Source organism: Oreochromis aureus, linkage group 14 (genome assembly GCF_013358895.1).
Source record: "Oreochromis aureus strain Israel breed Guangdong linkage group 14, ZZ_aureus, whole genome shotgun sequence".
Lineage (NCBI taxonomy): Eukaryota > Metazoa > Chordata > Actinopteri > Cichliformes > Cichlidae > Oreochromis > Oreochromis aureus.
This window is the reverse complement of record NC_052955.1, coordinates 26334039-26345145: the sequence shown is the minus strand read 5'-3', so window position 1 is coordinate 26345145 and position 11107 is coordinate 26334039. Positions and strand designations below refer to the sequence as shown.

The 11107-nt window shown below is 41.9% G+C and overlaps 1 protein-coding gene across 2 annotated transcripts; it reads right to left on the bottom strand.

Annotated features, from left to right (window-relative positions):
- Window positions 1-462: 462 nt before the first annotated feature.
- On the bottom strand, window positions 463-10947 carry npat (nuclear protein, ataxia-telangiectasia locus). Of its 2 annotated transcripts, none has more exons than XM_031752678.2 (17): window positions 10730-10947; window positions 10446-10564; window positions 10289-10349; window positions 10122-10194; window positions 9884-9924; window positions 9301-9543; window positions 9051-9126; window positions 8066-8189; window positions 7762-7853; window positions 7573-7654; window positions 7383-7479; window positions 7151-7267; window positions 5259-6674; window positions 4883-4983; window positions 3302-3395; window positions 1820-3168; window positions 463-1205 (listed from the first exon to the last, which is right to left on the bottom strand). In XM_031752678.2, the coding sequence occupies exons 1-17, from the start codon at window positions 10764-10766 to the stop codon at window positions 1125-1127; spliced, it is 4203 nt and encodes a 1400-aa protein (XP_031608538.1). In that variant the 5' UTR covers window positions 10767-10947; the 3' UTR covers window positions 463-1124. The 2 variants fall into 2 exon arrangements, with proteins under 2 accessions (XP_031608538.1, XP_031608539.1); XM_031752679.2 differs by having other exon boundaries at window positions 7762-7850.
- Between the last annotated feature and the right edge of the window lie 160 nt (window positions 10948-11107).

Here is an 11107-nt window from a genome sequence, read left to right as displayed (position 1 = left end):
ACTATAAACCTGCAGTTCTATATTAATGTTATCGCATACATGTGACACTTCTATGGTCTTCGAAAGTTTTAAGCACTGGCAAAGCCGGAAAGGTCAATAGGTAAGCATGTACCTTGAGTCATGCGGTACACCTAAACGTCATTGGCACCAGTAGAATCTACAAATCAGTCTGTCTGCCTGAGGTTGTGGCCATCAGGTTTCAAATGTGACACAAGCATCCTTGAAGGATTTCCTCAACATTTTCAGCCATTGAAGGACAACACTGACAAAAAATTCTGAAGTTACTGATGTTTGTATGAGATGCAAACCTTGTACTTTCCAGAGCTCCAGATTTCCTAATCATCCTGTGGTGTGTGTTGTCCCAGCCTTCACACAACATTCACACTGGACAAAAAACTTGTTCTTTTAGTCTTTATAGAGACTTAGTAAGTATGGCTTTAAATGTAGACAAAAGAACAAACATGATTTTCTTTGTTTTATTAAAATGAAGCCAAGTATACAAATCTGAACAGCTTCAACAAAGCATCTGATTCTGAAAAAAAAAGAAATATACATGTATATGCTACTAAAACTTATATTCACATTAGTTTTTTATTTTTCAAATAAAATGTTTCTCAACTCAAAAACAGGAGCTATACTTCAGTGTTTTTAAAATTTTCTGCTAGAAACATATTCCAAAGTGTAATTTTAGATACCGACCTGTCAGATGTCAAATAGGTCGGTATTTATCAAAGGAGTCAAATATTGACCAAGGCAATTCTTTGAGTCGACCATTAACAACACACACCCACTCTGTCAAAGTGCCCAAAATCAAAACTGTTCCACAACAGAAGTCAGAATGTAAATCTATGTCCTCATGTTCATTACTGAGTACAAAGCATAAAAAATCGAAAGTGCAATGGTTGCTTTGCTACTGTTGCAACATGATCATGAGCCATGTCACCTTCACTGGAGGAAAGAGGGTTTGCCAAAATTCCCACACTTTTTGAAAAATCCATTTCAACTTTAATGTCTCAGGCAAAGTTATTAACAGGAACCAGATGTACTGTGTTATCAGGTGGCTTGTTCCATTTCTGGATTGTAACACAAGTTACGACAGTCCTTTCCTGTTGGTGTGTCCGGTTTCATTCATCATAGTGAAGTGAAGACAGGAACTTATCCACATCCAAGTCTTCAGGGAAATAATCTATAATTTTCTTCCTTTCCTGCAAATAAAATGAAAGCAATAAATAAGAGTTTTATGACAGAACTAGGTATCAAACATCTCCCTTCATGTATATGTGTTTGTCTTTACTTGCTTTGCTTTTCTTAACAACTCAACATCTACTTTACACTTTGCAAGTTTAATGCTGGAGGATCCAAAGATGTGCAGTGTCAAGATTCTTTGAGTGGTCCTCATATTTGGCAAGAAACTTTGTCACGCTTTCAAAACAGTCACATAGCTTGCCAACAGGCAAGACCGGCAATCGCACAGGATGCCAGGATGTTAGGACCCAGTTAACTGGCTGTGTACTTGCCCAAGCACCTCATTCCACCTTCATCATACTGCAAGTGTATATCGTACCAAATAGGCATGTTTTGAAGAGACCATGAAGTACTTGGGCAATAACAAAGTGTACTTTATTTAGTAAATTAGATTAGGTTCTTGTTGAGACCATAAATAAATAATAAACACCGTAAAAAGGACTGATACACAATGGAAGTTCATCTGGTGTCCACACACCTTTGATAATCACTACACAAAACAAAACACAAAAGAGTTGAATACAAAATAAAGAGGAAAAAAGAGAGTGGACAAAAACCATGCTGCTGTACTTACCCGGTCTTTCTTTTTGGTGGGAGATCGTTTTGACTCTTTCTTTGGAGGGGGGCTGGATGCTGAAATAGGTTGCTTGCGTTTCTTTGAGTTCTTTGAGCTAGTAGGCGTCTTTTCTCCTATTTCCTCCTGACGCAAACTGTCCTTCAGTGGACTGCCTGTCCTGGCGATGGCAGCACGTGAAAGAATCATGAGTGTGTGAGCAGCCATGTTAATGCTGTTTTCACTGCCGGCTTCACTGGCAGGGCTGCAGCCAGGTACATCTGGGGTGTTGGGAGGCATTAAATGCTTTGGAGTACCCTCTCCGTCTTTACCCTTTCCATTTTGTTGAGGAGTCCTGGGACAATCAGCAGGTGCTTCCTGCTTACTGCCGGTTCCAGGAAGGTCTGAACTGCTTGCTCCAAGCACTTTGTTTGGATTTGAGGGAGATTTGAGCCCTTGAATGTCCTGAAGCATCTCAGCTGCCTGTTTAGCCAGAGAACTGGTTTTAGACGGTGTTTTTGTAACTTTGGACTGACTCTGAGATGCCGGCTGAGTGACGGCTGGAGGGCTCAAGTCTCTTGATGCTGAGGATGAAGCTGCTGATTGCTGTTGTTGCTCTTGCATGCTACCCTTCATTTCATTCTCCTTGTTAGCTGTGACATTTGGCATTTCCTGAGAGGGAGTCTTCTTTTCTGTACGTCCCTCACGTGGTTTCAAAGGCACCTTCTCTGCAGATTCTTTCCTGCTGCTTTCCTCTTTGTCCTTCCTACTTCCTGATTTCAGTGCAGAATCAGACTCTGACCTGGAGTTATGCGAATTCTTAGGTTTTGAGTTATCTTTATGTGCATCCTGACTGCATTTCCTCTCAACAGATTTTGATCTTTTTTCTGATTCTGACTTTTTTCCAGCCTCAACTTTTGAAGCATCAGCACTGCTGGTACTGGCACTTTGAGACTCCTGCTTGTGGGTGTTATGATCCTGCTTGCGAGAGCTCTTTTTAGCAGAATCTTTCTGGTACTGTTGTAAAGAAAAGGGCTCCTTCACTAAGCTTACTCCAGCCTGCGGACTTGCTAAACATCTGACAGTTTCTACCCTCCTCTTGGGTTTGTTGCCACCCAGGATAGTTGGTCTTGTTCGAACAACTGACTCTGTATTAGTTTTCTCAGTCTGCTGGATAGATGGTGATGGGGATGTACTTGCAGTCATGGCTGTGCTGGTTGTAGTCGTTTTAGCAGTTTGTGGTTGAACGTCTGCAGAAGGGTCAAAACATAAAATTCTCCTGTGACTGGCACCTTTTGCTGCATCCTGCTGGTCTGTGTTTCCAGCTGATACAGGTTGAACCACTTGACTGCCCAGATTTTTCTCAGTGCCTGGAAGTTAGAGAAATGAGGCCGTGAAATTAAAACATTATGCAGAGCAAAGATGCATTCAAAAAGGGATACCATGTAATTTTTAGCCAGTATACATCTTCACCTTGGAGAAGCAGGTTAACCTCTAACTTACCAGCAGCTGCAGGTTGTTTGCTTGCGACGGTGGGAGTTTTGGACGGGACAGTTTCTGTCTGCTCTACTGATACAGGATTCTGTATGGCAACAAGCTGTAAATGTAACAATGAATGGGTTAATGTGGTTTACATGTGAAAAAGCAGAAGCAGAATGTCTTACTTACAGAAAGTCTTGGATAAACAATAATAAAACAGATCTCCAATTCAAAACTGAACAGACACTTGACTGGGTCAAAACTGACCCAAGCCATACTAGCATAGAATATGAACAGTATGTAAAGGTTAGAGTATGTTTATCCTTTTGAAATACAATGTATAATACATTTTATTTACCAGTTTGCATTGCACATAAGATAAAGTTAACACATTGACCTGAGAGTGGCAAAGTTTGGACAGTTTTGTTTACTTAGTGGTAGGGATGGGTACCGGTATCCGGTTCTGACATAAACGGTAGTAACCAAACCGAAAAGCAGCGCACATTTCGGTGCTTTTTTTTCCTGAGATGTCATACACTTTGGATTCTAGCCAATCATTTTACCTTTGCAAGCGTAGTAGGCGGGCCCAGAATACGCACGTTCTTTTAGAGCAGAGCTACAGATTAAAAATGCCCAAGGCGAAGCGGTCAAAAGTCTGGCTGTACTTCACAGCAAAAGATGCAAACTCAGCAGCCTGCAACAAGTGCTTTAAGCTGATACTGTGCAAAGGAGGTAACTCCTCGAATCTGATGAAACACCTGGCGACACATAGCGTTTTTTTAAAAGCCGAGAAATGCACCGTATTTGATAGCTTGCTGCGAGACCTCACACCGTGCACATCTGCTGCGGGTGTGGTGCCTGTTATCGGACCCGGAGTTAGCAACATCCCCCAAGAACCCGAAGAGTAGAGTCCTGGCCCCTGGCCCTGCCAGTGTAGCAGAAATGATGACGGATGATGATGGCAGCAGCAGCAGCCATTCTTCTCTGCGTGAGTAGCTTAATGTTGTTCGTGTGTAATTTACGTTGAGTACGCTAACCACGTTATTACATCAATGCATGTAAGGTGAACTAGCAAACACCGTAGTAGTTACATGCGGCTGTCTTCTTGTTTGATGGCAGATACTCCCTTCACCCTGGCCAAAAAGGCTAAAATGACCAAAGAAAAAGTGGGAAACAGCTAAACATGAGAGGTTTTTGGACAAAGTTTGTATTTTTTCCATTGTTTAAGCACTGCTTCCAGCCAAGAGTGATGCCATATATGCCCTATAGCTGCAGAAAAGGCTAAGATTGTTATTTTTTTACAAAAAAAAAACAGCTAAACATGAGAGGTTTTTGGACAAAGTGTGTGTTCTTCATTCTTTAAGCACCGGCTCGAGCACCGTTTAAGCACCGGCACCGTTTCAAAAGTACCGGTTTGGTACTGGTATCGGATAAAACCTAAACGATACCCATCCCTACTTAGTGGCCAATTTGGTCTGAAAGTGTCTCAAAAAATAAATAAACAGATAAAGCTTTTCTCACTCCATCATTCTGGTTAAAATGGTAAGAAAGGAAATGCTTTTAACCGCAAACCACATGCTCCGACTAACAATAAAATGATCTTACTTGACTGGACACCATCTGCACTTTCCCCACAGGATTCGGTCCTACAACAGAAACAGGAAGCATCATGGGCTTCACGGGTGATGGCAGGACGAGTGCTGACCCTTCAAACAGGAGCACAGATGTCATTGTCTGATAATTATGATACTGAGAAAGTTATTGAAAGTGAAGGAAAAGGATTAAACATGGGGACATGCCTTGTTGCCATTAATAACTCAAAATCAAACAAGCAAACAAACAAACAAGCAAACAAAAACTATGCTTAACCACAATGTCCCTGCAATTTTCTGCCAGAAAAACTTTACTTTCAATATTTTGGACTGTAATCAGTGCAATAATGTGGAAAATTATGTCAGTTTTGCAGCCTTCTGTCTCTTACCAGTGGAGTAACTTGTAGAGCGAGTTGGTGTTGTCACTGCATATTGATTTGTGGGCAAAGGCTGTCCGTTTGAGACACCAGCAGGCAGCACCACCTGTCTGCCTTCAGCTTCGGTAGATTGGGGCTCTGTTACAAGGAAATAGCTGGCTCCTTGGATGGCAGGGTTAGTGGCATCCAGGGGTAGTTGAATTATATAGCTCTGCTGGGCCTGTGACGTCCCAGTTAGTGGAGATGCAGTTACTGCTCCAGCCTTGCTGCTCAGAGGACTAGCAAATGCCTCAGACCTTTGTAATCCACTAACTGCCTGCGCCACCTCATCCATGTTGGCCTTTGGAGTTTCAGGGCATCCTACCGACTTAGCTGGGGAGGAAACGTAAATGGTGGGAATCTTGTCTCCAGAAATGCTGGAAATTGCCTGGTTTAAGGCTGTGTCACTGGAAGAACCTTCATCCTGGTTATCACTTATGATTATTTTCAAAGACATGACATTACTGGAGTCTGTTGCAGCCGTGTTTGGGATGCTTGTGGTTAACAGATCAGCTGTTGTTGCAACTGAAGCTGCAGGAGGAGGGGCAATGGGGGCACAGGAGGAGGACGAGGATGCGGGTGAGGCAGCTGTGAATGAGGCATGTGCAGCTCTTGGACTCGCAGAGGTAGAAGCACACGTTGGTGCGGCAGGTGTTGCAGTAGATGGGGCAGCAATAAAAGCAGATGAGGGTGAGGCTGCTGAAGCTGTAGCATCTGTAGAAGAGGACGTTTTTAAGACAGATTTTGATATTACTGAGAAAGTAGACACTGGTAGAGTATCTCCTCCACTGTTTGAGACTAATATTTGAGGTAGGTCAGCGGCGGGCGCTGGAGTGATGTTCAGCTGAGCTTGTTCGGGAGGCAAAGATGATGCTCCGGCTGCACCAGGTTGATCTTTAAACTCTTGTGATTGTTTAGGTTCTTTTTGGTTGTTCATATTTGAGGCCGATGTTTCCTCTGGCTCAGGAAAAGCACCAGAGTCCACTGGCGAGGGGACTGTGGAAGATTCACCAAAGACAGGTGAGACAGAAGTGCTGTCCTTTGTGGGAGGCTCCTGAGTGGCCAAACTGTCCAAAGGAGGAGGGGGAGGTGTATTCAGTGGTTCATCAATATCCATTGGTGTTTCATTGACAGTGTTAGTGAAAATTGGATCTTTTTCTTTTCTGTTTGAGTTTGTTGGAGCACTTGAGACACCTCGGGGATCCCCTTGACTCACTATCAGTCTGGCTGAACTGTTTTCAATCCTGGATGATCTGCCATTGGGACCAAGAACTGTTTTCTTTAACAGTGTTGGAGGAGCGGACTTTCTTGTCTTTCGCTCTTGCCCAGGTTTCGTCTTCACCGTCATTGGTGTTGTATCTGAAGCAGGTGAATCACTGTGTGTGGCACCTGAAAATAGAAACAGAGTTCAACTATTCATTTGTCTCCATTGTTAGCAGAAATGATAAAATGCTCGACCTCTCATAGAAAGTTATTTACACTTCGAAAAACTTTTGGATTTTTACTATAATTTCATTATTGATGTTTCCAGGTTTTATGAAGTCCAAGTGGCAGGGCTGTTCCTGTAACCAGCTGACAACCACTCTCTTTTTCCCCACCATTCTCAACAACACCATGAACGTCTTGCAGGAGAGATTGTCTGAAAGTGCACTCCACCTCTTTGTCATGGCTAGTATTTTCCTCCAGTTCATTTCAGTTCTTAAATTAGGAATAATTATACGTACTTTTCAATTTTTGACTTTGTTTTACACAGTTTACCAACTGTTAGAAGCTCAAGAAGCTTAAGCCTTACACCTTTAAGCCCCTTCCAGACTTCCTGTAGGCATTTATGCTGCCTTTTCAACGTTTAGATTATGACAGACTACCTGAATCAATATTTTGAAGGAGTCTGATTGAAGATGTAGGTCCAGCAATATCGGTCTCTTCTGGACTACTGCTCGTATCGCCATCTCCTGCTTCTCCATCTGTGAATTTAGTTTTATCTGCAAACATAAATTTATAAAAAGTCTTACAATAGTTCTTTAGTTAAACTGTTACAGACAGTTGTGAACCATTATTTAAAGGAAAAGACATTAAAGTAAATGAGGTCATAGTTACTGCAGTCAAAGAGGTCAAAGAGAGCCTGAAAAGCTGGGTCGGACTCAGTTTGCTCCAAAATGTCATGGATGGCGTCGTCACTCATATGAATTTCCCCCTGTATACGTGAGTGAATACTGGTAAATTACACAGAAAAAGTGAAAACACTACAAGCTAAATTTTAGGGAAAAAAAAAAAAAAAAAAAATCACCTGTAATCCTAGTATTTCATCTATAGACTGGTCTGTCTCCACTGTACTTGAAGAACCCTTTGATGTTTGGGGCACTGGCTCACTGATAGTAGTGATGAAACAGAGTAGGAAACAGCACAGTCATTATCAAAAACTGTGCACAATACATCCAAGTGCAAACAAAATGAAGAGTCCTGTTGCGTTAATTACTTTGCAAGGATTTTGTTGATGTTTTCAGCAAGCTTCTCTTGTAATGACCTGTCACCCAGTATCTTGTCACGTGCGTTTTGTATCACAAGCTGCTGTAAAGAGTGAGATGAAACAGAGAGTATGTCATTTCTGATGCAATAAAGTAATTTTTCTTTGTATCTAGAGACACATAGTGATATATGACCATTCAGCAGATCAACAAGGTTTTAAACAACAATGTCAGTGGATTTGTTAATATGTGATTGAAGTGTAGTCTTTAACTTGTCTCTGTGATTAGGAAACCTAGCATTACTGACACACTTACAGGGAAGTTTTCATCAACAACCTCTTCAGGTTGGGGTTCTGCACTGCTGCTGCCAGCAGGTGTAGCAGATCTGCCAGGGGCACTGGAGCCACTCAGAGCACCACTTCTCTTCCTGGGGGTGTCCCTGAAGACAACAGAAAAACATTTTAAACAAACCATGGGAATAACAATAACAGCACAATAAACTCACCGTTAAACAGAAATATCACATGCTGAAGATCTAATTAATCAATCAAGTTGGGGTGACCCAGCACAGACAACATTCCAGGTTGAGTACACATGGCTATCGGCGGTCCTGCCCACTTTGCATCAAAAGCATGTTCTTTTCGTCGCAGTGCCTTGAAGTCACCAAATATCACCTTCTATGGTCTCTGATGGCTATATCACTGCGGACTGCTTCCAGTGTGTACACACATTAAGAAACAACATACTGATATTGAGTCATTTAGATAAACAGTGACACAGTCTTGTGACTGATTAATGTCATGTGAAATTCACTACAATCAGCATTTTTTTTAGCTCAACCAGCCAAAGGACCAATTAGTTTATGACATGGCATCTGATGTCCTCTCCATCCACAGTTCAGAAGGATCACTAATCCTTCTAGATTGGTCAGAACTGAATCAACACAATCCCCACCTGATGTATTTTTTTTGTGCTCAGGATCACAACTCTCATTTTACGGTAAACACCCTGTGAAGTTTGACGAATCCTTAGCAAGAAAAGCTACTGAATCATTAACATTCTGGATTATGCAACACACCAAGTACATGTTTGTTGTTTCTGCAATCATTAGTCACATTTTCTGCAATGCGAAAGGTTTATTCAGTGGTACTGTAAAGTCATTGTAACAGCAAGGTCCATGCACAATTTGTGTACAATGAAAGCTAATTTTTCCATCCACTTTAGATTAGTCTGTCTTTAGCACTCTGGACAGATGTTTATGTAATAACACCTATAGTAAAGCATTAACAACTATTCTTACCATTTCCTTCGACCAGGAGACATTGGGCCTGGATTTAGCCGATGCTCTGAAACAATGATCTGCACGGGTGAATCCCCTGTAATGAACAAGTTTGAATATTTATTATTAAAAACTACATTTAATACTTAGTTAGTATGTGTGCATTAAATGAATAATGAGCTCATAGAGCGTTGCTATCTCCTTAAAAAGCTGTGATCTTAGCATTACTTTACTTTAGCATTTGTACTCAGTTGTGTGTTATATTACTGACTGGGTGTAGTCATTAATCGGCTGCTGTCATGAATATGCTGGCTTGTGCCACTGCCAGATGCTGGTCTGCTGTTCAGACCACTGTAGCACACTGGGGTGGAGTGGGCAAGCATGCTGTGGGAGGTGTGCGCTGGGCTGATGATGGTGCTCGTCTCAGAAACCGATGAACAGACAACACCACCCGCAGAAGCCACGGCAAGGACCCGCTGTCTAGCCATGTTTGCCAATCCAACACGTGAACGTGCTGCAACACACAGAAGCTGATAAGTAAATAGGTTACATATAAAACCTGAACGCTGAGGCACTGTTTGACAACTGTAAGTAATCATGGTGCCAATTTCCCAATTTGATGTATAGACAATTCAGAAGTTAATTGGGTAACATGCCAGTTCCTGAGGTTTTAGGAACAGGCAACTATAATCACAATAAGCTCATGATTAGGGAAGTCCCTTTTCAAACAGTTTCTGTTCCTACGTTATAGGTATATTTCTACATAAATGCATCAATGCATTAAACCTGATGCTTTCGGCTACATCACCACGTATTAGCCCATTACATAACAACAAACAACCTGACAAACTTACTTCTCTGACATGCTGATATAGCAGGGGAATTCTGCAATGACCTAAGGAAAGATGCAGAAAAATATTCACATATTAATTCACTGCACCAAGTTTTAGCATTGAGAAACACAGCAGCAGATGTTCATGATTCGTCTCACAACAACATACCAATCAACAATAGAAAACAATATGAAATCATTTTTCAAAATCAGCCCAATGCATCCTATGCTATCACACAATTATTAGTGAAGCTCATTACTTAATCTGGTTGAGTGTAAAATCCAGCTTTTTCCACAATGAAGTCATCACGACGGGAACCTCATGACAAGACTCTGTTGAAAATATGAGTAATCATCAGCAACAAAACCATGACATATGAACAATAATCGGTTATAAAATACTAAAGACATCCTCTGGATGGCTTACCTTTTGTTTTAGCAGCTACGTACTCATTTAAAATGGTTGTCAGGCTCTTCCCAAAGATGGACTGTGTGAGGAAAGATTAAACATAAATGCAGTCAGCTGCCATCATGACAGTTCAGGCTGTGGAGGCGGCTTACAAGAGGGAGGAAGGCACACTTACAAAAACGCAAGCAGGAATAGTCCCATCTCCTGTGGTGTGCTCGGCATACTCTTTCAGGTTGGGGCTCTCATGAATGAAAGCTTGGCTTGTAGCTGACAGCCCCTCTTCTTGGAGGTACCCTAGCGGAAGGACATTAGTAGCACCTTAGTCAGCAGTAACAGTTACCCTCCAACTGCAGCCCAATCAACCGTTAAGGCTGTGAGACTAAAGCTACCCATTTACACTCGACTGTCATTGCTGGCTAACCCCACAGCTACTCGTCTGCTATGGACGACCAGACTTACCCAAAACAAGCCGAGCGACGTCAGACGGTAGCAACATGACCGACTACTTGTTGGTAAAAGCGGCCTCAAATGTGAAAAGGTAACTCCATGTTCAGGAAAAGTCTCCGAGAAGCTCGAAAAACTGTCTGAAATGAAACCACGTCAGTGATATTATTGTGAAGGCGACGTCTTCACAATACTGCTTCTATACTCAAAAGGCGGGGAACTCAAGCACGTATAACCCGGAAGTACCAAGACCAAGCTATCGATTAGAATTGTGGTAGTTGTAGTCCAAATAGAAAAAGTCAATCTGGATAACGTTCTATAGTGTCTTACATATATATACTGTAATTTATAGGTTGAACGTGACTTCAGCATGTCGTATACCACTTCAATAAC

Bases quoted from the DNA above. Each gene is read 5' to 3' on its own strand.
- npat (XM_031752678.2), bottom strand. From the start codon at position 10,766: ATGTTGCTACCGTCTGACGTCGCTCGGCTTGTTTTGG. The intron at 10,195-10,288 runs GTAAGCCATCCA...TATTTTCAACAG, and splicing joins CGTAGCTGCTAAAACAAAAG to AGTCTTGTCATGAGGTTCCC. The intron at 6,675-7,150 runs GTAGTCTGTCAT...TTCTATTTTCAG, and splicing joins CCTTCAAAATATTGATTCAG to GTGCCACACACAGTGATTCA.